Here is a 27,784-nt window from a genome sequence, read left to right as displayed (position 1 = left end):
ATAATACCGGACGTACCCATACTCACAGTTGTCATGCTAGCAGCAAACATAGAGACTTTTGTAGGAAATGAGAAGTATGAACTTCAAACAGACTTTCCAGCCTGTGAATGAACTTCAAAGAGCAGAAGTTTAGTACAGGGATATTTTCATTTCAGAAACTAAATCTAAATAATGTTTTAGAGTAAAACTTGACAACATGCTGCTAAAATTTTCTGATGGGTTGGAAAAAGTCAGACCTGCAAAAGTCACATGACCGTAGCAAGCAGTCAAACATGCAGGAACAGATCAATACTGAAAATGAATACAACCAAGCAACAGAGCAGAGAAGGCCTGTAAGCAAAGTTTCTATCCAGTAATAAACTATTAACTCCATTAATTAGCTAATGTTTTACACTAATTCACTGAAATACAAGGCAATCTACTGGTACTTTGACTGCACGTATTTTATATTCCCATTAGCATTGTAAAGACACCTGGAACAGATAGAATTTTCTTATTGAAAAGCTTTCATAAAAAGATGAAACAAAGTGCGCAATTAAGATAAAATGTAAAACAACTTCCCTTTATTCAAATTAAGTTAGCATTTCCTGACCTCGGTCTTCATTGTACAAATAATCATCTGTGCAAAATAGTTTATAAAATACTAAAAAAAGATTTTATTGTAAAAAAAATAAAGTTTCTAGATATACAGTTATTTTGCACTATCACAAATATTGTCCAGTATTTAACATTTAATTTTAATACCACAATACTCAAGTCATGTAAACCAACGGTCCTACTGGTAAGAAAGCCACTACTCAAACTCAGGTTCAGCAGGGATTTGTTCAAATGTTTCCCTCTTTTCATATTTACATCCTCATAAAACTCTGACAACCCATTGTTGAATTGCACTCAGAAAGAAACTTGACATTAGGCCATCCTTTCTTCCATTACCAGATTGAAAAACAAAAAAGGCAAATTTTAGCAAATCCTGACAACAGAACAGCTACACAGTGCAGTAACAGAAGAACAAAGATCCCCAAAACTAGATTTGAACTTTGCTGAGAAGCAATGTAAAGGCAGCCTACACTGGGTTCTGGGCATGTGTACCTCGATCTCACAGTACCCAAACTAGTTGGCTTAAAAACTAGCTCAGACCTCTCAACACTGCAGTGTAATCACAACACAGATATATCTATTGCATGAAATGCCTCTAAGTTTTGATTCAGTAACCTGAGCCCTCATTGCTCCAATTCACTTTCATTCTGCAAAGTCTTCATAGCTAAACCCCAGAGGGTCATGCTAGAGAAAAACGGTCCTTCAGTATTCTTGTACGCAGCAGATGATGTTCGACTGCCTAGTGGATCATTACAGTGACTGTCCAAAGTAACCATAGAGGGACGAATCATGGAAATATTATCAGCCTGTAAGGGTTCTTCTGCAGAAGATCCATCTACATCTGTATAAGCATATGGTGTTGGTGGCGTTTGCTGCGTCTGAGCTTTTGGGAGTTTAGCAGAATCCACATTCAGTTTCTGTTGGTTTGCTGAGTCATTGTGTTGAATCATTGATCGCAGCTTACAGTAAGAATCTCCAGAATTATCAAATTCAGTTGAATTTGCAGTTGGACGAATGGGAAATTTAACTGAAACTGGTAATAATGTAACAGACATTTCTTGGCTAAAAGTGTCCGAATTCTGAGATTTCTCAAGATCAGAAGTTTCCATCCCTTGAGCAAATTCGTCGAGTGTGTTTGGACCTTCATCGGTGGCTTTACAATGCATTTTCTTGTGCCGCCGCAGAACAGCAGAGCGAGTGAAGCATTTGTTACAAGTTTCACAAGTATAGGGTTTTTCTCCTGTGTGAGTCCTCACATGTCTACGCAGGTCACCAGAGCCTGCAAAACATTTCCCTACAAGACAGAAGTGTTAATATTACTATTTTGTACTTAACACAAGTACATAAACATATTTTAATTTGAGAAAGGATGAGCTATGGTACACGCCAGTTGTGGTACTTTATCTAGAACAGGTTCAAGCAAGTTCCTTCAATTCGTACAATTCAATTACTTGTTTCTTCTCCTTGATCTGATTTTTGGATTTCCCAGTGCTTTTGTTTTTGTCTCTAGAGACAGGAATATCCATTAGTATTTGAAAGCTGTGAGTGCCCTCGATTTGTATCAATCTTTGTGGAAGAAAAAAAAAAAAAGTAAAATAAAAAGATCAATCAAATTCCTCTGTCTCGTAAAACAGCATGCTGACAAGCTTCTAATTGTATTCTTCCAGTGAGAACTGTATCATAGAAAGTAATGATTTGTTCATTAGAGAGGAACTACTCTTATAGCGCTTTTTTGTAAACAGTGAGCTAACATATTGCAGCAGACCATTTTTTTTTTTTAATATTCTATCCAGAGAATGTGTCAAAGCTAACTTTTTATTGCTGTAAATGTTAAAATATAACTAAATAGTTAGCTGTTTGCCAGTTTTCAGAACCACAGGCTCAAATATACACTATTACCACATTGTAATGAAAAAAGTGACTGGGGCCAAACCAAGGCAAAGTGCAGAAGTGCAACAGAAAAAGAAAGCATTAATTTCCAGAATATGATTCAGACACCTCATGTTCTTTAGGAGAACAGAAATAATTTCATACCTCTTTGTGATTTTACCTCACTTTAGCTATGTTAAAGATTATGTTGTTCTGTATGGACAGATACCAACTAAAAGAAACAGTATTATCTGAAAGCCCAGTAAAATTACAGTCTCAGTTTTTGGTATATTTTTCATTCTACTGCCTGGATATCTCCTCAAAAAAGCCATTAAACAGTAAAAGTAAGATTACAAATTACTGCAGAAGTACATGTGGAATTTGAGTGAATTTAATGTGAATGAATGACTTAACACTTGATCACGTCTTTGCACAATTCTTGCTCTCAGTACAAGATGACCTGGCTAGAACTGAAAAATGATCAAAAGCCCACTATAAGACAAGATGAAAATAAATTTGTTTTAATGACAGTAAAGCAAATCTTTGTTTATACTTTCATATCCTGAGTGTCTTTATTTCCTCTCTCTGATGCAAGATCTAATAATTATAGATTTTGTTGTTGCCTCAAGACATTACAAATAAAACATACTGCAGTTGGATATTATCATATGGTAAGTACCTTCCTCCAAAGCTGTTTCCTCAGAAAGTAGATGAAATTATACCAAAATAGCGCTTAGGGGCAGAAAAGTAAGTACTATGCAGGATACTAAGTAACACAGAGATACAGATACACAATGAAATTTCTGAAAACTATGTTATACTAGGATGAATCACTGATCAAAGAGCAATTTGCAGACCACTTGGAAGCATAACCCATCTAGCAGAATTTGAAAACGGATATTCTGTGGTATGAAGCATTGATCAAGTTTTGATTTTATTCCAGAGGTTGAAGCAAAGTAGTAAAACACTCCTAACAACTCTTTTGGTCTAATGCAGCTCAATCTCAACAGTACCCAACTGGGAAAAAAAAAGAAAAAAGGAAGAAAGAAAAGAAGAAGATTCCACTAACAGACAAGTGATTCTAAACCTACCTTTCTAGCAGAAAATAAAGAGTGTTTTGAAGCAGCAAGTATCAGTGTTCCTATAGCAAACAGATACATATTGATTCCTTATTTCCTTTCTGGATTCTTCAATTGAAAATCATTTCTGAACTTACTTACAACAGCTAAAACAGTTTGATCCCCAAAAAGATAAACTATGAAGGATGCAAAACAGAAAATTTTGTTAAAAACCTTCATAACCTCGTATATGAATTTAAAATTATTTTGGTTAATTGTTATTCTGCTGACATAGCCTATTTCCCTTATTTAGAAAGCAAAGACATGCCAAGACTATGCAGATTAAGTCTTACCACATGCTGAACAGCTGTATGGTCTCTCTCCCGTATGCCTAATTCGGTGCTTTACTAATTTTCGTTGCATGTTGAATGACTTCCCACATTCATCACAGGTGAATACTTTATCTGCTGTATGAGTCTTTTTGTGCTCCTTTAAATTACTGAAGTTGCTGAATCCTAGAAAAATGTGACAGACACAGATTAAAATGACTCCTCACATTTCAATTTAAACAAACAAACAAACTTAGAGGCATACCTCTGCCACAGATATCACACAGATGAGGCTTCTCTCCAGAATGAATAATAATGTGACGCTGAACATCACCAGAAGCAGCAAATCTGTAACATGGAAACGCAATTACTGTCTTTATAAGAACCCTTATTCTCCTTATTGAGTATCAAATGGAAACTAACTATGAATATCTGATGTTCTGAACAAGGATTAAAATCTAAAACACATATACCCAAATGTTAAAAGACAAAACAAAAAATAGCAATCATTTTGAAGCTGGTAATGTCTATTTAAATTTATAATAGGAAAAAAACACCTCTTCACCTTTTTTCTTCTTGAACATAGTTTAAGTACTAATGCTATTCCTAAATTAGTGTATTTTGTCACCTGTTAGCAGAAGTCAGAAATATTTAATACTTCACTTAAATCTGTCAAGTTTCCCATACTGCATAATTCTCAGAAAATGGACAAAAACGTAAACAATATATAAACAAATAATGAAAACAAATACACAACAGTATAACTTTAACGAAAGATAATATATAAAAAAACAAAGACCACAGACTATGTATGTATGACACATTTATCTTATTGAGACTTGCAAGAAGATACTTGCAAATATTATGTATGTTAATATTTAAACTCAGTGTCTTCTAGACAAAATTCAGCAGCACACTGCCCTAGCTCTTGTCCCTTAGTTTAGCATGATGATGAAAGAAAACAATCGACTTCTAACATGGTAACTTTACCAGGATGAACAATTCTACTCACCTTTTCCCACAGATCTCACAAATGTATGGCTTTTCACCAGAATGTCGACGTAAATGTGTCTGCAGATTACCTGCCTGAAAGGGACAGTAATTTAAGCATTTAAATTTAACTAATCTGTTGTTGTATGCAGATAAAAACTTAATGACGGTAACTACAAGACTGGCTTTTTATTCTTAATTCTGAAGCAGTTAATACTACAATGCATGTAGAAACTCAAGCAGTAAAGATAGACTACAATGTACTCCAATTACAAATTGCTTATGTATGCAATTATACATCGACAAGAACAGGAGAAAAAAAAAGCCTGGAATCAAACACTCAGGAAAAAAGAAAAACCTGTAGTTGAAAACAGATCCAATTATAAATGAAAATGACACTACCTAGATTGCAGTCAAGAAGAAAACTTACTAGTGATATGGTTCATGTTAGTCTCATTTTCCCTGTCCTACAAACAATATACTGTTACATCGGGACGTCTGAATTCACCTACCAGAAGGTTAAAAAGAAAAGAAAAAGGGTAAACATTTTGCTATCCATAAAACACTCACAGCTAAGTGCTCCAAAGCCATAAATATTTACTCATATCAGAAGATAATGGAACAGGAAGTACAGAAATCAACAAATAGGATTACTTGTAACTTATTTTCATTACACTTCTTTCTTTTCCCAATCCTGTAAAAATCATGCTAGCTTGCACGCAAGCCAGGCAATGACAATTACACAAAACCATCCTACTAATGGCGTTTTTAATAAACCACTAGTGCTTCAGAACAGCTGCTCCATTGAGAATCCAGTTCTTAAGGCAAAAAATACAGCCAGTCTGGATAGAGGAGCTACAGATGTTCCACAAAAAACTGCACACTATCCCAGGGTCAGTTCTTAACACTTCTGTTCCCTCTGATGGATAACTGCTTAGTTTTATCTAAGTACACTGAAGGAATATTAGGTCTCTTCTATCAGAAAGATGGGGACGCAAAGATTATCACATCCTCCTTAGTCACAGTAAGGCAACAAAAATGGGACCCTTCAGTAATTTCTCCTAACTCCTTTAGATATAAATTACCTTTAACGATCAATGACTGTAATCACAGGTTATGATATACCAAAACTAAATTATTGCAGACACAGACACAAAATAATATTAAATGAATCAGTCTGTACACAGAAAGCTTTCTGTAACCCCCATAAGGTTTTTCAGATAGCTGACTGAACCACTGTCCTCTATGGCCACACTTTACAACACTGAAATTGATTCAAAAAGAGGCACTGGGTACCTATTTCTGTGGGAGATGATGGACTGAACTGACTTCTCCATGGAATAAAGTGTTTTTTTTTGTAAAGACTTTGTGTTGCAAAGACTGAGGATTTATGCAGAAGTGCATTCGAGAGCAACATACGAGAGACAGAACCTTTACCTCCATCCATGCCACAAAAGAAAACATATCAAATGCATTTGTTATTCTCGATTAGGAGAGAATGTGAATTTGAAGTGCAACACTTATTCTGAAATACCTCCCATACAGACATTTTTAGTTTAGAATAATAGCATTCTACAGAAAGTAGCAAGCAGATTTATTTCTTTATTATAATCCTCTGTCACTTCTTCCTAATGAGGGTATGAGCTTGTTATTAACTGCTCTGAGATACTCAAAAAAAAAAAAAAAAAAAGGAAATAAATACATTACTAACCTTCCTAAGCTTGTAATGTTGCACACAGCCTTAGTTATAGCATAACATGCCAGACAAATAAAAAAAACATAAGAGGACTTTTGCAAGCTTTTCAGTGAAGGAAAATAAATATTCAGAATAATCATCTTACTGACACTGGTTGCACACCATTCCTCATAAGTGCAGAGACCAGACAGAGATACTAGACTTACTCTATTTGCAATTGGCATGTGTTTAGAAAGCAGCTACTGCCTTTCAGCCCCCTGAAGAGGCTCTGCAGCAGAAGGCAGTTGGGAGGTAAGGCATGACGCCCTGGTCACTAGTAAGAGGAGACCAGAGGCTGCGTACTAGCAGGGAAAGATGCAGACTTTGAAGTACAAAAGAACCCTTTTTCTCCTAAAATAATTTACTGTTACTTGTTCCAGACTATGAGTTCCTGTTTCAGTTTTCTCTGCTTTCTTCATTTTCTCTTTCACGTTGCATTGAGTGGAACATCAGTAAAATTCATCAGGAGCTGACATACTCGGCATAACAACTGTGTTGTCTCCAAAGCACAGAACATGAAAGCTTAAATAAGAAAAGTGTTACTACTTCTGTGCCTGTAGACTGAGAAGTTTAACACAGCCCAAGATCAGAGATGGTCATTTCAGTAAAAAATAGATAGCAATTATCCTCAAATCTTACTTTCTGGTCTCGCTTATTTGCACAATTCAGAAGCAAGAAGTATGCAAGTTCCCATCTGTATACTCAAGTTCTGAGTACACTCACAAGTGTGTAAGTTCCCATTTATGATGTGAGATAGAAGTGCAATACACAAGCTGAATGCCATGGCTCATGTTCTGGAAGAATATCGCACATCACCACGTATCTATCCATACCTTCAGACAAGTGAGGTTAACAGGGAGGGGAGAGAAACTGTTTAAGAATGTTTAATTAAAAAGTGGAAATTTCCTTTTTTTTTCTTTTCTTTATTAAATAGGAGCAATGCAATGTATGTTGCATGAGGAGTCTGTCCTACCTGTCATACACCTGCATACAAGAAGCTTTTTTATTCCCTCTTCCCCCCACAGTATGATCTAGAGTACAGAACACGACTCCATTTTCCAAAAGTACTTTTAATGGAATTTGGAAATACCCACTATTTTTCTTTTAGTAACTACTAGTTCAATCCATCAAAGTGAATGAAAAAGCTTTTTCTCTGGCTAACAAGCAGACCCAGTTTTGCTCAAATGGCTTGATAATCACAATGAAACAGTATTGCTCACTGGATGCAGCATTATATCCCTGTTATACCCCACTGGGGTGGAGTGTGCAACTGCATCAGATTCACGGGCCAAAGAAACCCCACAAGTGGACTACAAAATTGGAGCAAGAGACACACAAGCACTGGGGGGTGAGTGGACAAAGATTCTACAGGTCTAATCCTTAAACCAGGACACATAAAACCAAGATTTATTAGATGATATTTGTTATGCTATCTTAGTATAAAAATATGCACCTGTCTACTGCCTCCCATACTTAGGTGTAAATATTCCAAACAAGAAAATAGAAAAGGAATAGAAATTTTGGAAACGCAAGACAACTAGGCACCAAAATTTTAGAAATACAAACAAACTGCTGTACTCAGAACAGCACGCAATGAAGGGCAAAATAAGAGGGCTAAAGTTTAGGCCCCATATATGAATAGGGAACTCCATGAGAATTTTCTTAAAAATCCTGAGTTTTGTAACTTCAGACAGACCCTGCTGTACTTAATTATAAAGAAAATGGAGCTCAGTTATATGGATGCCATTTTTTTTTTTATCTGACTAAAAAAACCTGCTTATTTTTTACAAAGATGAAATTACCATGAATACAACACATACAAAATTCTATTTTTTTTTTAAACACTGATGAAAATTCAGAATACATTCCTAAGTATAAGGCAATAGGACAGTGAGAATGAAAGTGCTCTTTTAAATCAGTTGTGACTCCATGCCTAAACACTCATTTGAAGACAAAATACATAACAAACATCTACTGAGAGCAGACAGAATCAAAGGTACAAAACATGTAAAAGAAATCTAAAACATTTAATGTGTTATTTTCATATAAGTTGTTTTAATATTTTACCCCTGAAGTTAAGTCTCTCTGAGCAAAACTTACTAATCTATGGACATGTTTATTTTTAAAATCAATACACAGATGCATTTCAATTTCAAGTGTAATACCATAATATAAAATATTCCCACCTGTGAGAAGTGTTTCCCACAAATGTTACATTCAAAAGGTTTTTCACCTAAAAGGAGAAGAAACATAGAACTTCTAATAGCTGCAAGAGAACACAAATCCTTTAAATTGGTACACTTCCTTTAAACACATATAATGTAAAAATAAGAATATCCCCGAAAGGACACTTACCCATATATTTAAGGGGAAACTTAAGAGGGGAGTACAGCATTAACCATTGAGCTTTTAAGGCAAACTTGCTCAGAAACAGAATTTATTTTTCAAAAATAAGTAGAAGAATTTTGATATGAATGGGAGTGCTACATATTATTATTAATTCCTTTTTTTCCCCCACATGAAAGGAGTGCCATACCTGCTGGAACAGAACAGATGACAGGGTCCTACTACAACAACAAAAAAATTTACAGAATACACCAGTCCTTCCACTTATACTCACAAAGGCCCTCTCTTAAAAAGAATATGGAATGCAGAGAAGCTAATTTCTGTTTTCTCCACTCAAAGGGTACCATACATCTCTGATCAGCATGTAGCCATTCACTCCCAGCAAACACACTTGTCTTCAAGCTCTCAATCTGCGTAGGAGTATAAGAAAATTAACCCAAATATTTTGCTTTAAAATCCTGAATTTATTCATCTAAAAATTGTATTTTTGAATCTCCAAAAAATTTAGCTTTGAGTAACGTTAGTAAAAAGCTAGTGCAGCCCACTTTAGCACTTGAAAATAACTTGATGCTCAATCTAGAGTGCTACAGTACTATTGCTGTTAGTCAGAAACAAAAATCTCATTACTTTTTATCCCCTAGAGTATTTCGTAAGTATTTCTTCCCTGCATAGTTTGTGTTTTTTACAGTTGATAAAAATCTCTACACATCTTCCGGAATTTTCAAAGAAAATAATAATGCTCAAATAACATTGAATTCAATGACAGTCAGACTTCTAGTGATATTTTCATGAGTCTAACTGTACTTTAAAAGCACATCTGTAATCTGGCCCACAGATACAAGGAAACTAAAGAATTAGTATAAATCACCATGCTTTAGATGCAGATGTTTCCAGAGGGAAAAACAGATTTTACACTTTGCTTCATTCTTTGTAATAAATAAAAATCTTTAGATTTTGAGTCATTTATTTTAATAATCATTCTCCTGATTTTACAGAGCACCTCTTGGCCATGGCCTTATTTTTGAGCAGGTATTCACTACATCACCATTCTTGCTCCATCCTCATTAGGAGCATCATCTGCAATATCCAGGTGTTGAAGTTCCATTTTCCATCTTTGCTGCCAAATAAAGGTGATGCTGTTTCAGCATCATTCAGGATCAGGGATCAAATGCAATTATCTTAGATGTTAAACCACTGAGTCAACATAGTTATATGGCTTCACAAACAGGCAGCAGTCTTCCAGTTACTCTGCCAATTTAAGGCTAAATTTACTTTTTCTAAGTATTGATGAATAGAAAACTTCAATTTCAATAAAGCTTTTATTCAATTAAAGTTAAAAATTAAGAAACCAATAAATCAACTCTAAAGAATACAGAGGCTTGATTTCAATATGTCTCTAAATACTCAAAACACTAAAAGTTCTGGCACTGACAGCACAAATATACATGAAACCAACAGGAAGCCAGAACTGTGGCAACTGGGAAAGCTTCTGACAACCAGTTCTGACAACCACAGAGGCATTGCAGTAATTTGGAATGGAAGACAAAAAACTATAGTGGCAACTTCTGCAGAAATTACCTACAGCAAAAAGCTAATGTTGACACAAAAGATGTCAACTGAACAGAAATCCACCCTAAAATAGCTGGAAGGGGAAGGATAAAATTCAAGAGTCAAATTGTTCACAGTGGTTGTTGTAGGCTGCATGCAATCTCATTAAAACTGTACTCTCTGTTTCAAATAATTAGGGTTTTTTTTTAACCCCTGATGATGAAAGATAAAATAATTTTAAAAAGTTTGTAAAAAAACAATCCAATTAGTTTTTGGAGAACAGGTCTGTGCTCGCATAAAACTGCAAACAACCAAGTAGCCTATTGCAAGATGAATCCCAGCAGAAATACTAAATTACTCAGAGTATTGCAGCAATGCAAGGTAATGCATTCTAACTGCTTCCCAGGCTTTATTAGGAAGAGTGCAGCTAGCAAGCTGAAGATGATTCTCCTCTACGTGTCACTGGTGAGACCATACCTTAAGAAGAGAAAGCTAACAGGAAATCATACTTCTGTCTACGATCATCTAATGGGAAGGCTGATGGAACCATATTCTTCCTGAAGCTACACAGTGATGAGACAAGGGGCAACAGACATGAGTTAGATCAGTAGATAATAGGAAAAAACTTTTACCCTATGAGGATGGTGAAACACTCAAACAAGTTTCCTGGAGAGGCTGTGGCCAATCTCTGTCCTTGTAGATATTACAAAACAACCCAATCTGATTTGACAACCCAAATCTCTGCTTTGAGCAGAGAGTTGGAATAGATGACCTCCAGAGGTTCCTTTCAACCTAAATTATTCTATGACTGTCATTAAATTCCAAAAGGAAAACCTTATCTGAGATCAACACTGATCTTCTCAAATAACACTGTTGGATCAAAAGCAATAGAGATTTTTTTTTGTGCATTAAAAAAAAAAAAGTACCTTAACTACAATTATAATGATGCTTAAACGAATATCCAGGAGACTAAGGTACTAAACCTTTAGACTGCTTTGTATTTTCTATCTTCTGTTGCATCCTTCTTGTTCAACACTGCAAGAAGAAATGATAAAGTACACAGTAGTACGATCAGTGCAGCAGTATATCAGCTCCAGAGAAGAAAGGCATGAAGGCAGCGATGTTCCTCAAGTCCTCAAGAGATCATAAAGATGAGGAGCAGGACCCGCTAATGCATGGAGTGCTGGCAGCTTGCTCTAGTCAAGCTCAGAATGAAAACACTGAGGATCAACAGTATATTACATGACAGTTAACTCCGCTCCTGTTTTTTTCAATCCTGACAATTTATGTTTTTAAAACGAGATATTTCCTGAAAATATTTTTTAAAAATAATAATTGCTTTTTACTGGATAGGTGTGAAGTGCTTATTTGCTTCCTTTTTTTCCAGACAGGTTCTGCCACTGAGGCCAATCTAATTAAAACAAATTACAATACTCAATCAAGTCAAAGCCAATCTTGTAAGTAAATCCAATAATCTCTATTTAGAGATTCCTTTAAATGGCCATTAGCAATACAATTAAAACAGCTACTCAGCCCAATACAATGCCTTGTGTTGAACACATTATGCTTGTGCTTTGTGTAAACAATTCATCAATGCAACCATACGAACATGTCAATTCTTTAGTAATCCTAGTTCTCAGGGACAGGGAATTTCACATGTGCTTTCTTGACAACTAGGCCACTACAGCACTTACGTTGAAAAAGTTGTCATTTGTGGGTTAAAACATAGATTCCCGTTGTGAAAAATCCTTTTTAGTAACTTACTTTAGTAACTTAGTTACTTTAGTAACTTAATTCCATTATCAAAGCCAGATATGAAGGACTTTCAGTATGAACTATAATACTTAAGTGCTTGCTTGCCCTCAGTTCTAGAAAAGATACATTTTAAAATAAAATTGATCAGATGACAGTTTGTGATATTTAGCTGTGCTTTCTGAGGTGGAATATGGATAGAAATGGCTCTGAGGATATACTTACATTAATACTTAACTAGCAGTGTACTTATTAATGAAGCTGATGTGCCCTGTACCTTCAGCTATACATCCTTCCTATGCTAACATCCTACTCAATGTCTGCTTTGATTTCCCAAGTATTCTTTTCACACTAGCTGGTATTTAAAAACAAAGTACCATGACCCCAGAAAAACAGGTAAGCAAACAGGCATGTTTATTTATATTCTTTCAATAATTTTTCATCCTTCTTTGATGTGATTATTATTTATTAAACTTATGTTCTTAAACTTTATCAGCTTAGCACACGTACTGAAGAATGTTAATGCTACGTTAAGGAGTATTCAAGTTTGGAACTTTTGGAAAACTATGGGAAGAACACAGTGCATTAAAAACTGCATGGAATTCCTGAATCTAATATAAACACAGACTAGTAGAGAGGACAGCAGCAACAAAATCAAGTCTAGGATCACTTTTCTTACATGGTGCGTTGTGTGGAACGTAACAACATCCACTAGAGCTCAAGTGAAGTGGAAGCAGGTGTAAATGCACAGAAGTCAAAAAAGAAGAAATGAGTAGCAACACAAATAACCTTGCAAAGTTACTGCAATCCTTTTCCTCTTTTTCCATTTCCTACACTGGTAAGCATTTGCTGATCACTGCATCTATAGAAATCAAAATTTTAAAACACTCATAGCAGGAGTCCTAGTCTATTTGCTATATGAAGTTTAGTACCCGGTCCACTCCTTTAACCTTTAAGTTACAATAAATACATGAAGTTCATAGTTTACTTTACCCCTTCTAAAGTTATTTCAAATGGTTTACCAGACTTGGGATCATACAATAATTAAGTCTATCACTCAGGCAACAAACTCTTAAAAAGGCAAGTAGTCTAATGGGCACCAGATTGATGAAATCCAGTTTCCTTCCAGTGATTAAGATGTCTTAAGGAAGTGCAAATTATAACAGGCTTCTCCCATGTTCATTCTCTACCATAAGCTCACATTTTACCAACTTCAGAGTTTCTCCCTCAGTTGGGACTTCTCTAGATGCTCTGTCTTCTATCTGACCACCTATTTTCCTGAAATTTGTAAGATATTAAAACATACCTGATGATGTAAGTTCAAATTAAAATATATAAGGCAAAGAGAATACAGAGGTAAAAGACACGCAACTGTGTCACAGGAGACCAAATTAAAACAATAATACCAGTAATGTGAACATACAGAAAGTCAAATATAATGAGTGAAAACTTCAGGAATCAGTGCAAACTGTTCTTATTTTCTGGAATGATTTTTCTACTACTCACATGGATAAATAAATTCTTAATGCTAAGGCTCAATTAACAAAATGAATTAATGTCTGTTACGAGGGACTCACATCTGCTATCAAAGTAACAATACGTGCATCATTTGAAAAGTGTTGTTTATCTGATAAGACCAGGAGAGATACATTTGTATATTTATTATAGGGAAAAAAGAAGGATAGAAGTATTCAACAGGTTAATCAGGAACAATGCCATCTCAAAAACATGAAACCAATGGTGTTACTTGACTAAAGGTATTATTAAAAAAAATACTTTTTATGAAAAACAAAGCTAAAGTTGTAGAAATATAGAACATGCTGGTTAAATTGAAAAGACAAATTACTTAATTCAAAATTAGACTGGGTCTTGTTTTTCACTAGAATAAAAAGATACTTAAATCTGTGCTAGGTTTAAAAACAGCATTACCTATAAGTATTGAGAACAAAGTAAATTTAATCCCATTTACTCCACAGCCTATTTTTGCATCACTCTCTAAATGAACATCATGAAAATTGTTAATACTAGGAAAAAATATAAACTAAATAATATATTTAACAGGTCAAAAAGAAATGACCACCAAGCTCTTATCACTTCTGGTTCACAATGAATATATGATGAGAGAGAACTGTGGTTTTCAAGAACACTTATGTTTTCTTCTATCCATTTCCATTTTTTGTTGTTATCTGCCTTGGACTTCTGAACAATCTGACAAACTGACTAGAAATGCCTCTTTTAAACGCATGTCAAAAATTAAATTTTCATTGAAATATCACACAATGTTCCTCGAAATAGGACTCTAAAAGCTAAAACTATAAATAAAAGCTATCTTACTATATCCGCTTTAGTTTTATTTAATCTCATCAATTGAAATATTTGGTCTGCAGACCAAGTTATTGATTACTGTACCTGTATGAGACCTTTTATGAAGCTCCAAATTGCTTGGGTGTTTGAAAGCCTTCCCACATAATTCACAAGTATACTGTCTCTGTGACTGAAGAGTCTGAGATTGGCCTTCTTGTTCCAAAGGCCCTTGAGATCTTTCAATTTCAACAGTTTGTTCAAAATTCTCAGAATTCACCAAGTCTTCAGCTTCTTTTTCTTCAGTAACTCTGACATTTGTCACATCCACGGTACTTTCATTTACAGATTCATTTACTCTTGTTATTCTACTGTCATCACTTTTAGGCTCAGGAGGGTGTTCTGCAGATTTCTGAGATCTCAGAAAATTTAACTTTTTGAGATGCACTGCCTTTTTCAGCCGCATCTGTTTGTTGGGCTGCAAAAGCGTGCTGTCTGCATCTTGATCTGGAGCAGCTTCATTCAAGGACTGAACCAGAAAGTTTGATGGTAAGTGATCTGAGGTGTCCAGAATACATTCAGAGTGACTGACAGCACAAGAATTATTCTCTGCTGTGTTTATTTCTGTAGATGTGTTGTAAGAAAAGGATTGTTCTGTTACCCTCTCCTGATTAGAGCAAGCATTTTGCTTATAGAACTGTTTGCTGTAAAAGTTGCGTAGTTTATAATAGTAACTTGGTTGCTTAAATGGGAGCTCTGTGCAGTTGCCATCTAAGGAGTCAGGTGACTGTTTCTGTACATCACCTGAGGGTGCATGAAGATTAACAGACTGCGATGCATGAGAATGGTGGTCAGCCAAGACTTTACTAGCTTGCGTGTCAGATGAGCATTCATGTAACAGGTTTGTTCCATAATTGTCACTGGCACAACCAGTATCTGCACTCAAAGTGTTCTGCAGAGAAAATACACTACTACAAGGCATGCTGGCTGATTGCTCTACAGCTGTAGAAGATTTTAAAAAGGTGTGGCAAATATTCAACACATTTTGCACTTGAAGACACTGTGCAATATCCAACATAGCTTGTACGTTGTCCTGACTAAGATCCAGATGAGAGGTGTACATGAAGTCCAAGATCTGGCCTATTCCACCTACGTTTTTAATGTCCAAATGAAAGACATCATTCTTCTGGCCTGAAGAATTCTGAAAAAGGGTCCTGATAAAATAAGGCAAATACTCAAACACACAAATAATTTAAAAACACTTTTATGAAAATATATATACACACATACACTTCCAACAGACTGCCTAAGGATCAAAAACTTACACTAGATGGTCTTACCTACACTGCTGTGTTTTTGCACATGAACTTTTCAAAACTGCTTGAATATGTTGAATACTATTACCCCTATACAATTACACTTAAAGTAGAAATCAAAGCAGAAGATCCTTTAAAAATTTTTGCCTATTTTTTTTAATGTGTTGAAAACACACCCTATATTTGCAGTTCCTTATCCAATGTTATTTAAATATTAGAAGCAGTCGTGTATTTGTGGACTGTTTGCAAAAGTTGATTGACCCAGAACAATGCTTCCCCTTCCATCATGGCAATTTGCTAGTAAAAAGGAGAAGATGGACCTCAAAGTCAGCAAAATTATTCTGACAGCCGAGCTTGTCTGGTACTGGTACTGAACAAGAGCCAAGTAAAAGAAAAATGAAGAATATAGGTATGTGAGCCTAAAACAGTAGCCCAACCATTCCCCACTGAATCATCACTGTACCCTTAAAGTGTCTGAATTCATGAGACTTCTATTTGATGTAAAGTATTCTCACATCAGAGCTGTAGATCTTAATATGCATAACTAATTCTAGACTGACTTTGTACTCTGTCTCATTCAGGAACTTCATGCTCTTCTGTTCAAATCCCCAGTTTCTAACCTAATAATTCCACAGTAGATGATGATACACACACACACACTTATATGTATGTACATGTATATATGTGTATATATATGATGTATATGGGGTCAGGTCATTCCTACGTAGATAGCCTGCTACACCAGGAAATACCTTGAATTTCAAGATCCCTCTGCATGGGTTTAACTCTCAAATTAGGTTTGTTGAAAGCTAGGCATAATACCAATAAGCAGTGAAGCTTAAGCAAATTAGAGCCTAGGCTTAAACTTCAGAAAAGCAGTTTCAGGTGCATCCCTGCAACTTATCCTATCCTCATACTTACACGCTACTCTGAAGTAAGTATCTGCATCCAAATTTTTCATAAATCCGGCTCATATTATCTAAATTAAAACCAGAACTATAATAAGCAGATCTGGGTTGAGAGTCTAACTGAATTAACCACTTATATCCTACCGAATTTGAGATAGAATTGAGTGCCTAGCTCTCTTTGACTACTTTAAAAATTTAGTCTTTGGGCACAATTCCACATCATCATCAGGATTACAACACTACTGCAGAAAAAGCTGTTGTTCTTTTTTTCCCTGTTCATAATATATGAAATAATTTTCTTCTATAAGCATCAGTTGTCAAGGTTTTGAGATGCTTCAAGAAGCAAAGTCAAAAAAGCCGTATCAAACAGCTTACTCATAAATAAACACTAAATTGGGTGAACCAGCATCCCTTGAAATTTTGGAGGTCAATGGGAGGGCCATAGGAACAGGAAGGAAACCTGTGACATTGCTTCGTGAGCCACCTGCATAAGATACAGACATTTGTCTCTGATAATGTGTTCTATGTAGAGGTTCAATAGTTATGTATCCACTCAAACTTTATTTCAGACTCTACCAAACAGAAATGGATGATGTGAATCGTTTCACCCATTATATCCCTTATCTGTCTCTGCTCGTGTTCAGTACTACACTCCTTGTAAACAGTTATATTTTTATACTGAATTACTGTTTGCAGGCCTCTGCCAAGAATCCATTATATGAAGCACTGTAAGCCAGTAATGAACAAGAAAGTTCTGAACTCAGTGTAATAGTTAATTACATACACCCAGAAAATAAATTAGGATGGTCACAGTTTTTAATTAGATGTAATACATGATACAGATTTATCTCTGGACAAACAGTTTAACTTTTTACCTGCCCCTCTAATAGTTACATTGTCTAGAACTACCAGAAAAAAAAGTACCTTCTCAGAGAAAACCTCAAATAACAGCACTTAGTTCACTTTTTTAATAGAAGAATTTTCTACCACATACCTGAAATATTGACTGAAAGCAGCTAATACATTTTTGTGTGCTTTGAAGCAGACACCTTTTACCACCAACATGCAGTCACAGAGAAGACCCTGAATGCGCTGTTCATGGAGCTGCTGGAGAAGATGACAACTATGGCTAGCAACAGTGTCCATGCTAGAAAATCACTTACATTACCTACAATGAAATAAAATGCTAAGATGAATTTTAAATACCAAACTTTCAAAATGAATTTAGAATATGAAGAACATTTTCACAACTTTTAGCTCCCGAAGGAAACAGCTTTTTACAGTCTGGGCAGGTCTAAACTGGACAGTTTAAACTGCCACATGAGCTCTAAACACATTTGTCTGTTTAAAGATGAGTCATAATATTGTTCACCAGTACAAATCAACAGTATATATATGAAATATTTATTTTAATGATTTTTTTTTATGATAAGCTTCTGCAAAAACGTGCTAGCGGTGCTGCCAATAAACAGAACTCTATAACCACAGAACAAGCAATTTACACAACTTTGATGGGAAGGTTCTAAGGTAAAAACATAGCAGACCTAAAACCACAGTAGTATTTGTAGAGGATAACCTCAGTTACTTCATCCTTAACCTGAACATGGGGGAACTCTGTAGCAGCACTGTTTGTATCATACTCCCTGCTGTTGTAGCTAGACCCAGTGCCCACAAATCTGATTCATTAGACAAGTTAGCATGGTAATTATTTAATTTAACAAAATGTAAAGTCTCTTAAGAGTCACTTTTTTAATAGGTTGAAGAGAAAACAAGTACCATTATTCCCCTATAGTACATTTATACTGGATTCTACGCTTCCTTTTTTTGGAAGCAAGATGAAATTCCCTCCCAACACACTTGTGAATACGAAAGGACACCTGCAGGCCAGTCTTCTAATTAATAAATGAAGCAGAAAAACCACATCGGTTTAAACTGGAGAAGTGGTTGCCCTCATTCTCAACTCTGATGAGCACCGCTGGCTCCAACATTTTTATTTACTGTTATACCGTGCTTCTTTTTCTCCTGTCACATTAAAGCGGGTTAGTGTGTCGGGCTTTCCTTCTCCCTCCTATTTAATCATGCCTTTCAGCAGGCTTTAAAATAAATAAACTAACAAACAAACCAAACCCGCTTTCCAGCACACCGCCTCAGCCGTGCACGTCCCCACCCGGGGGGCACCCAGCGCCACCCGCCAGCTCTGAGGCGCAGCCCCCAGGCTCCCCTCAGCCCCGAGGCGACGGAGCCGGCCCTGCCCTGCTCTTACCGGCTCCGGCCACCACCCAGCTCCATCCCAGCGCCAGCCCCGGCCTCTTCCGCCGCCGCTCTTTCCGCTTCCTCCCCGGCGGAGGCTCGGAGGAGCGGGGCGGAGGGAGCCGAGGGCCGCCCCCGGCGCAGGCGCGGAGCGACCGGAGCGGGAGCGGGGCGGCGGGCGCAGGCACGTGCCATTGCCCTGAGCGGGTTGACCTGGTGGCCCGGGGGGCTGAGGTGGGGGGGATTCGGGGGGACCGGGAATCGCCGCCTGCCAAGCGATCAGCTCGGGGCTGGGAGGAAAGCCCGGGGTCGGGGAGAGCTGGTGGGAGAGAGATGGTGGGGATATGGGGTGCTGCAGCCAGTTGGGAAAGGCGCTGGTGAAAGTCGAGCCGTAGGACTGTTAAAGGGGAGAGGTGAACTTCACGAGGAATCGCTGGTGGTCGTAGTCAGAGCTTTTTGTTTTCTATTAAAGGTGGGCAGCAGCGTTTGGCAGTCATAAAGTTTGCGGACAAACGAGAAGATCCTGGGAGTGACTGGTTTCACAGTTACAGGGTTCAGGGTTGCTGGTTTCACTTGTGCTCGAGATACCAGACAAAATGAGTTTTAGATGTACAGCGATTTTCAACCATCTGAACGCTTCTTTCAAGTTGTAAAAGCAAGGCCCTCCTTTTTGTCTTTCTAGGGCTGTGCCTGTGTGGGGAGGAGAAGGAGCGTGCCTGTTTGAGGGGAGCTGCCGCCCGCTCGCCAACATGGTTGTTTTCACGTGCAATACCTGCGGAGAGTCTGTGAAGAAAGCACAAGTTGAAAAACATGTGAACATCTGCAGAGACTGCCAGTGCCTTTCTTGCATGGATTGTGGCAAGGATTTCTGGTAGGTAAATTCTGGGAAATAGCCTTCTTCACTCTGCAGTGGGTGTCACAAATTTAAAGTTTTTCTTTGGTGTGTTGGAATTAACTTTGGCAATGTCTGGGTAATTCAATTTTATATTCCACTTTTCAAATAATTCAAATTTATATTCCCACTTTTAAGTGGGAACGTTTATTTCAAACTTAATCATCAAAGTGTGAACAAGGGCTTTGGAGGTTCTCCTGAACTAGCAGAAAGATGTGCAGCAACACTCCTTACACTTACTCGTCCAGAGTGGAAGTGTGAGCAGCTTTTGGTATCTTTCCTGATCCTACTTGGACATTGGCATAAGACTGACAAGAATCATGATTTATGTTGCTGGGAAAGCCGTTAGCATTAGATAAAGCAGGCTGAGAATATGCACTGAGAGTATGCACTCAGACCATTTCTACACACTGGATACTACTTCTAGGCATTGCTAGAAGTAATATTGCTATGCTTGTCATTCCTTAAATGTTAATTGAAGTATTAAGTTAGGCAGCTGAATATTAAAATTTAAATCCTTTGGGGAAAATTATGGGTTTCCAAGATACAGTATTGGGAAGTTGCCTAACAGCCAAGTGACATTAGAGTATTCACAGTAAGAAGCTGCTATTCTTAGGCATTGTGATCTGTGACCAAAGGACAATTAAACCACATTGTAAACAGAATTGCAGTTTTTTATTTTTTAACTATTATTTCATCTTTCGATTCACAGCTGTTTTTATTCTGCTACTGCAAAGAGAGTGAAATTGTCAGTAATGTACAAAATGCTGAACTTGTCACTTCTCATAAGCACTTCTCTCTTGTCACATAGAAGAAAGCAGTGCTACTATCTGCCTTCAAAATACAAATGTATTTGTCTAAGAAAATGAGATTATTCTCAAATAATGGTTTTATTTCCAGGTACTTACTTCAGTGACAAAAAATTTGTGGTAATTGTTCCTTTTTGGGGGCACTTACACGTTGATTAAAGGTGCATTACTATGCTAGTGTATCTGTATTTAGAAATTAGTTTTTTGCAAGCATTTTTACCTGTCTTACTAATTTTAAAGTGTGTCGATGTGAGTACAACAAGTATTTGCTAACAGCTTTGCATATTACATGAACAAATGTGTGTAAGACTTATTAATAAATGCAGCAGTATACTGAAGACTCAGATCTCATTTTGCAAGTCAAATTTCTGCTGAATGCTGTAGCATGACAAAAACGTAAGCAGTCATATAAGCATGTACTTAACCATGTTGAGCTTTTCTTACATGAGCATTGACAGTATTGAGGCATAAATGACAGATGCTACCTATTACTTCAGTTTCCTGATTACATAAGTGTTGCATAGTTTTGTAGGACTGAAATGCTTTACAGAACTGTAGTTAAAAATCTTCTTTGTTCAGGGGTGATGACTATAAGGACCATGTGAAGTGTGTAAGTGAAGACCAGAAATATGGTGGAAAGGATTTTGAAGCCAAAGCTAACAAAGGAGATGCTAAACAACAGGAGTGGATTCAGGTAGGGTTTATATTAAATTCTGATACGATAAATAACTGTTGATGATAATTGTTAAAGATATTAGAGAGTCTCTACTGGATAAAACCGAAGATCTGTGTTTCCCAATATTTACGACATTCTTTTGGCAGGTCTGTTGCTCCTGCTGGTAAGAAATACACCTTGTTTATTTCAAATCTATCTCCTTCTAGTTTTTACAGTTCCACTCTATCCTTGTGAAATGAGGTTACAAGAACTACATAAACTGTTCAAGATATGGATGAACTGTAGACTTTATTACTCTGTGTCACAATGTTGTTTGCTGCTTCTTTCTTTGCTCTTAATGACTTTTGTCCATTATTTTGCTCTTTTTTTCCGGTTGCTCCTGATCATTGTGTTGACATTTTCATAGAATTGGCAATTCCAACCCCAAGATCTTGTTTCTAAGCACCAGTGGTCAACTTAAACCCTGTCGTTTTAAAGACCTTCCTGGAATTCTTCACAGTCCTCATCCTGCATAGCTTCATATCATCAGGAAAATTTTCCTGCCCTCTTTTCAGATCATTTGTAAATATGTCGAATAGCAGAGTACGGATCACAGAAGACGTCTCCTACAATTCCTGTCCTAATAACCTGCCCTCTTTTGGCTATTAGTTTCCTTTAAGGGCTTTAAGAAGAAACTTAAAAGCATGTTTTTTAAACCCCATTATATGAATTTAGTTCATCTTTATCCACGGATTTGTTGACTTCTATCTCATATAGAAGACAATCCAACAAAGTATTAGGTACTACATTCATCCTCAAGGCGTATAAAAAATACTGTTAAAGTCAACAGGTTAGTGTCGTTGTTGAGATATAACATCATCAGAATTTCGAAGGCAGTGAATGCTGTTGCTATGAAAACTGTCAGTAGTAAGTATCTTCTGCACAGAAAAGAGAGGAATTACTGACAAGTCCATAAAACCTTTCGGTAAGCAGATTTTCACAAGTAGAGGAAGGATTTCCAGTGGCTGCATCTTTAAATAATGGTAAGCTCAGAGTACAGTGTGAGCTTTCTGCCACAGCAAGCAGCAGTGCTGTTCAAGTAACTTGAGCCTGCTTTTCATAGTTAACTCCAGAAATTAAAATTCTACAAAAAACAATCAAGCAGTTGATGGTTCCTTTAATCAATGCAGACCCTTTTCACAGGACTCCACTGTATTAACTTTAACAATTTTTTTAACAATTTTTTTTAACAATTAACTGTACAGTTAATTTACTTTAAAATGCTTTTATTATAGGTTGTAACTTGGTGAGCAGTCCTGCTTGTCTCTGCTTAGTGCATAAGTATGAATATTTATACAGGTAACTGATGCTTATGCAATCTAATGATAAAACTAAAGGTTAGTGGTTTTTTTCTTTTTTGCTTATTGAGTGGATTCAGCAGGCTGTACAGTCTGTGTGTGATTTCTGTCAAATGTATTTCCAACTTGCATACCTTGCACGCATCATTTGATCGTTACGCTGCTTTGCTGATTTCATTCTGGTTTTCTTCATTCAGAAAATTCATGAAGTAGTGAAGAAGCCAAATATCAGCCCTAAAGTGCGGAACATTTTGGAGCAAATGCGTATCTTTGATAACATTCCAAGAAAAAAAGCAAAATTTCAGGTATGTTTTAAGAGATTTTTAGTGGTCTGTGCAGTGAGCTTAAAAATAGACTTTCTGAGCGAGTGCCATTCTTTCAACAAAGGTGATACAAATTGCTTTATTTGAGCATTGGGAAGTGGATAGTGTAATAGCCAAGTTTCAAATAGGATATGTTTGAAACATATTTCTCTTTTTATAGAAGGACTCTCTACAGCGCAATTTTAATTAGTTGTTAAGCCAGAGACTCACAAAGTTTGTCAGACTTGGAGATTAGGCTTGGATGGTTCCATGTGTAGGCTTGTTCATTTTTCTAAAAACTTTTTTTTTTTTTTTTTTTAATTTGCAATTCCTATTGAATGTCCATATTCTTAGACATATTTTTAAAAAATTCTGATTTCTGTGACTCTGGTTTCTTTGAGATGCTCTTTCTTTAAGAATTTTTCTGTTGCTCAGCATTCTGACTCAATCTCCCAAAGGACGCTTCACTGAATTTTGCTTCACAGGCATAGCAGATTCCAAATGTTTTATGTTGTATCAGTAAAGAATTACAACTAGGCCTTTTTTTTTTCCCCTTCCACTGCCAAAAGGTTTAGCAGGACATTAACACAACCAGCACTGTTAAAAAACTTGAGAGTAGTCTTTAATATTAACCTCTTCTGGATTACTGTTGGTGAGACAACTGAAAGGCATGGCATAGGCATTAATATGTAGGTACAAAACAGAACAGTTTAGCATGGAGTTATAAGGTATTCATAGAAAGTAAACATCCAACCAGATCTTCATCACAAGCAGTAATCAAATTCTTAAATTAAAAAAAATATAAAATTGGACATATGGTACTCAAGAAAAAAATGAGATGCACCTTTTTAAGTTATTGCTTGTGTCTGTTGTTTTTTTTTTTTTTCCTGCACAGAATTGGATGAAGAACAGTTTGAGAATTACTGACACAACTTTGCAAGACCAGGTGTGGGATATTTTTTCTGAAGCAACCAGAGATGTAAGTTAAGTTAGATGTTCAATATCAAACAACAGGAATGCAGTCAAAAATGTTTATCTGCATAGCTCTTAAGTTACAGGAGAGACAACTCTTACTACTTCTAGCAAACATATATTAAAAGACTACATGGACACTTCTTTGAGCTGCACATTGCCTATCACTTGTATTCTGGTAATATGACTAATTGCTAATAGCAGTTTCAGAAAAGTATCTTTGCCTGCTAACAAGGGTTTGCTGACTATTGTTTTAATGTAGGAAGTACCTAATAGTCTGTCTTGCCATATTCATGTTTTCTGGCATTCGCATCAACCTTGTGCGCTTAGAAATTGCAATACTGCATTTTAAATGCCTTGAGAATTGAGTATTTAAACATGTATCAAAGTAATAAATACACTATTTACATAATGCAACATATTTTGTAAAACATAGAAAAATAAAATTAAGCAGATCTAAAGATTTTTGTTGCAAGATAACACTTTGCCTGTGATGTTAAGACCAAATTCAGGATATTGGTGGCGTTCGTGAATAATGTACTGGATAAAAGTTGCATTATCAAAAAAGGCATGTAAAAATTGTAATAATCTGTCTTTGAACAAAAGGTGTCAAGCAAAAAAGAACTTGACAAACCACAAGAGAAGGAAGAAGTCCAGACTGCAGAAATTGGGGAAAAAACAGTGGCAAAAGAAAATGGAGTTACAGATGATAAAATTGAGCGGAAAAAGAATAAGAGAGAACGAAAAGAAGAGAGACAAAAGAACAACAAGAAAGAGAAAAAAGAACTGAAATTGGAAAACCAGCCTGCAAACTCAGAAACAAAAAAGAATAAAAAGTCTAAAAAAGGAAAGGAGAGCTTGGAGAATGAATTTGAAATAAATGGAAATGGCCATCAGAATGAAATAGAAGAGGAAACAAATAGAAAGAAACGCAAACATAAACATGCAGAAGGTATCCATCCTATTTAATGTATTATTGTGTTAGAGACTTGTCAGTGCCTTAAAGATCAATAATCTACTTCAGTAGAATTTTTCAATCAATTAACATTGCATATACAAAATTTGATTTATTTTTTTAACACGCTGGTTGTAGTCAGTCCTTTTACAAAATGTGAACATCTTAGCCAATACAATCTTCTTTTACAAGAACAGAAACTGTCTTTAAAGAATGTTTCTTCTAATTTACTGCTTTTTTGTGAATATTATTTTCATTCAATTTTCACCTCTAGAGGAACCTCATATCACAAAGAAGAGAATGAAAACTGAAAGCATTTCAGAAGACATGGAAACAGAAAACACCAATGGCAACGAAGAAACTGTGGGAACAGATAAAGGTATTATTAAAGGGGGAGTTCTAGCAGTTAAAAAACTATTCTGCAAAAGACCTAGTGCAGAATTTAAGTGCAATACTTTTGCAGCAAGCTATGAAATAAGTTGTGCCTCAGTCATAGCATTCTGTTCCAAAGGAAGTAGCCTGTGCTACACTGTACACCTGGTGCTGAATTCTCTCATGTTACTTTTGTGCTAGCAACCTTTAGCTACTCTTACTTTCACTAACAGTGAGGAATTTGGCATATTTGTTTCACCACGTTAGGTTTCTTCCCTGCTGCCATGCACCTTAGCTAATATAGAAGAAAAATGATGGCAGTTTTGTCTCTCTTGTATTTGTGTATTTATTACATCCCCATTTTTGCTCATTGAATCATAAATTTGAGGTTTATCTGTGTTTGACCTTAACTTATGCTTAGGTAAGCCAATGCACTTCATTACTATTGGAAAATACCTGTACTTGAACATGGAGATTGTGTATTTGGAAACTTAATTTGCTAATTTATTTTGGAAACCAATTAATGACCTCTGAAGTGGGTATTGTGTGAAAGTCTCTGTTTTTGCTGTAAGGGTGGGAAGATGGGATATTCCCAACTGCTCCTGTGTTAAGTAAGGGTTACTGCTTTATAGCCGAAACACAGAACTTCAGTAAAAGCAACCCAGCATGTTGGTTCTTCGTGGCTATCCTATTAAAATCTTCAGAAACAGCACATACTGACTTAAGACACCCTGTTGTAGTAGGGTCAGTAAGGTAACAGTGAAATGTGATGGTAGCTGGATTGGTTTTAGAAGTAGTAGGTTGAAGGCTGGTTCTTGCTAGAGAAGACTTGGAAATACCTAATTTTACTTACAGTATTATATAAATTGCTTAATTATTCTCTAGGTAAATTCAACTGGAAAGGAACCATCAAAGCAGTTCTGAAACAAGCTCCAGACAATGAAATTTCAATTAAAAAACTACGAAAAAAGGTATAGTAGAACACCTTTTTTGTTCTTAAATCTACTTTGGTCTTGAGATTTTTTTTTTCTGTAATTACAAAGTTTATAAAAACCTCTCCCATATAAACAAATATGTTTGACATTATTTAACAGAACATCAATTGACAGAATGTCAGGTGGACATATTTTTTAGAGCTTACTAGAATAGAGAGGAAATTCAGTGCAGGAAATTCTGCAAAGAAACAATAACACGATGGATTCCATGGTACTTTTAATACAATAACATTAATGTATTATTGCTCTATTGTATCATCTTTACTAACTGAAATCTCTTCCTCTTTCTTTGTGCAGGTTATAGCTCAGTATTATGCAGTAGCTGGTGAGCATCACAAATCAGAAGAGGATATCCTAGCCATATTTAATAAGAAAGTGAATAACAATCCCAAATTCAAAGTTTTAAAGGACAAAGTGAAACTCCTGAAGTAAGAGTTTTCATACTTTCCGTAACATTTGCATTTTAGACTTAGAGACTGAGTAAAATGCTCCTGACAAGTATACAAACATCATGCATAGGTCTCAGTTTAAATGGTTTGTATGTATGAGAGCAGAATTTAAGACTGGATTCCTCTTCTTTTTCTAAATTTATCACGGAACATTTGGGATATGCTGCATATCTGTTTTCAGATATTTTATTTTCTGATTTTTATGGAAAAGTATATTTTTTTGTACAAGTTTTAAGAGGCATTGAAAATAGTTGTTGCCTAACTATATTGAAATTCTTCCAGTAATGGACGTAATTTATAGGCATGAATGTTTTTCAGGACTTGGATTGTGTGGCTTTTTGTAGAAACTATTGTAAGAGCAAATTTTCACATTCAAAACCTCACTACGGAAATACGTGTTTTGTCGTGGTACAGTTTGAAATGATATGACTGCTAGCCCCTTTGTGCACTATAGCTTTTATACACAGGCTTTCATCACCAGTTAATTCTGTGTTGTAAAATGCATAATTACTGTGTCTGTCAAGTTTGTGTATATAATGTTACACATTCAGTGAAAATCTAAAGACTGTTACCTGTACATGCATAGCTACTTAATGTTTTAACAAGTAATGCAACCAACTTTGCTGTAAGCGGTGTCACATGACCTAAAATAAATGACTTTAAAACACCACCTTAAATAAAATAAATATTGCAGTTTACAATTATACAAAGACTGTGCATGAAATCCATAAAGTATACATAATTTGTTGTGTTGCAGTCACTGAAAGAATTTTAAAAGGCCAGAAACCTTACAAGAGACAGAGTTACATGGGAAAAGTTACTTGTTTATAGGGTTTATATGTTTATAAGTTTATAAACATATATAAATTGGTAAGTTTATAGGGTTTTAATCATATGCAAAATACTTCCAGACAGGGAATATCTTACCATGAAGTAATCTCTTAAGAACAGTAATGGAAAGCTAGTGAAAATTTCTTTCAGTAGGTGGTAATAGTGTTCTGGAAAATTATGTAGTGATTTCAGGAA

General features: G+C 36.0%; 2 protein-coding genes across 4 annotated transcripts; one reads left to right on the top strand and one right to left on the bottom strand.

Annotated features, from left to right (window-relative positions):
• Positions 1 to 638: 638 nt before the first annotated feature.
• On the bottom strand, positions 639 to 19,070 carry ZBTB49 (zinc finger and BTB domain containing 49). Of its 2 annotated transcripts, none has more exons than XM_084285798.1 (8): positions 19,013 to 19,070; positions 17,744 to 17,917; positions 14,634 to 15,739; positions 8,765 to 8,811; positions 4,866 to 4,939; positions 4,119 to 4,201; positions 3,878 to 4,039; positions 639 to 1,891 (listed from the first exon to the last, which is right to left on the bottom strand). In XM_084285798.1, exons 2-8 carry the CDS (start codon positions 17,893 to 17,895, stop codon positions 1,221 to 1,223), a joined length of 2,295 nt encoding a protein of 764 aa, XP_084141924.1. In that variant the 5' UTR covers positions 17,896 to 17,917; positions 19,013 to 19,070; the 3' UTR covers positions 639 to 1,220. The 2 variants fall into 2 exon arrangements, with proteins under 2 accessions (XP_084141924.1, XP_084141925.1); XM_084285799.1 differs by having other exon boundaries at positions 17,744 to 17,935; positions 19,013 to 19,048.
• A 36-nt stretch (positions 19,071 to 19,106) lies between these two features.
• On the top strand, positions 19,107 to 27,468 carry LYAR (Ly1 antibody reactive). 2 transcript variants are annotated; one of them, XM_084285800.1, is made up of 9 exons: positions 19,107 to 19,183; positions 19,682 to 19,870; positions 21,280 to 21,394; positions 22,911 to 23,018; positions 23,911 to 23,994; positions 24,594 to 24,939; positions 25,217 to 25,321; positions 26,200 to 26,285; positions 26,607 to 27,468. In XM_084285800.1, the coding sequence occupies exons 2-9, from the start codon at positions 19,749 to 19,751 to the stop codon at positions 26,739 to 26,741; spliced, it is 1,101 nt and encodes a 366-aa protein (XP_084141926.1). In that variant the 5' UTR covers positions 19,107 to 19,183; positions 19,682 to 19,748; the 3' UTR covers positions 26,742 to 27,468. The 2 variants fall into 2 exon arrangements, with proteins under 2 accessions (XP_084141926.1, XP_084141927.1); XM_084285801.1 differs by lacking the exon at positions 19,107 to 19,183 and adding an exon at positions 19,191 to 19,233.
• Positions 27,469 to 27,784: the final 316 nt, after the last annotated feature.

Source organism: Netta rufina, assembly GCF_964035555.1.
Source record: "Netta rufina genome assembly, chromosome: 4".
In the NCBI taxonomy this organism is placed as follows: Eukaryota; Metazoa; Chordata; class Aves; order Anseriformes; family Anatidae; genus Netta; species Netta rufina.
This window is presented reverse-complemented; position numbering and strand designations above follow the sequence as displayed.

Bases quoted from the DNA above. Each gene is read 5' to 3' on its own strand.
- ZBTB49 (XM_084285798.1), bottom strand. From the start codon at position 17,895: ATGGACACTGTTGCTAGCCATAGTTGTCATCTTCTCCAGCAGCTCCAT. The intron at 4,940-8,764 runs GTGGGAATATTT...TGTCCCTTTCAG, and splicing joins GTGGGAAACACTTCTCACAG to GCAGGTAATCTGCAGACACA. The intron at 4,202-4,865 runs GTGAGTAGAATT...TCCATGTTACAG, and splicing joins TGTGAGATCTGTGGGAAAAG to ATTTGCTGCTTCTGGTGATG.
- LYAR (XM_084285800.1), top strand. From the start codon at position 19,749: ATGGTTGTTTTCACGTGCAATACCTGCGGAGAGTCTGTGAAGAAAGCA. The intron at 21,395-22,910 runs GTAGGGTTTATA...TTCTTCATTCAG, and splicing joins AACAACAGGAGTGGATTCAG to AAAATTCATGAAGTAGTGAA. The intron at 24,940-25,216 runs GTATCCATCCTA...TTTCACCTCTAG, and splicing joins CAAACATAAACATGCAGAAG to AGGAACCTCATATCACAAAG.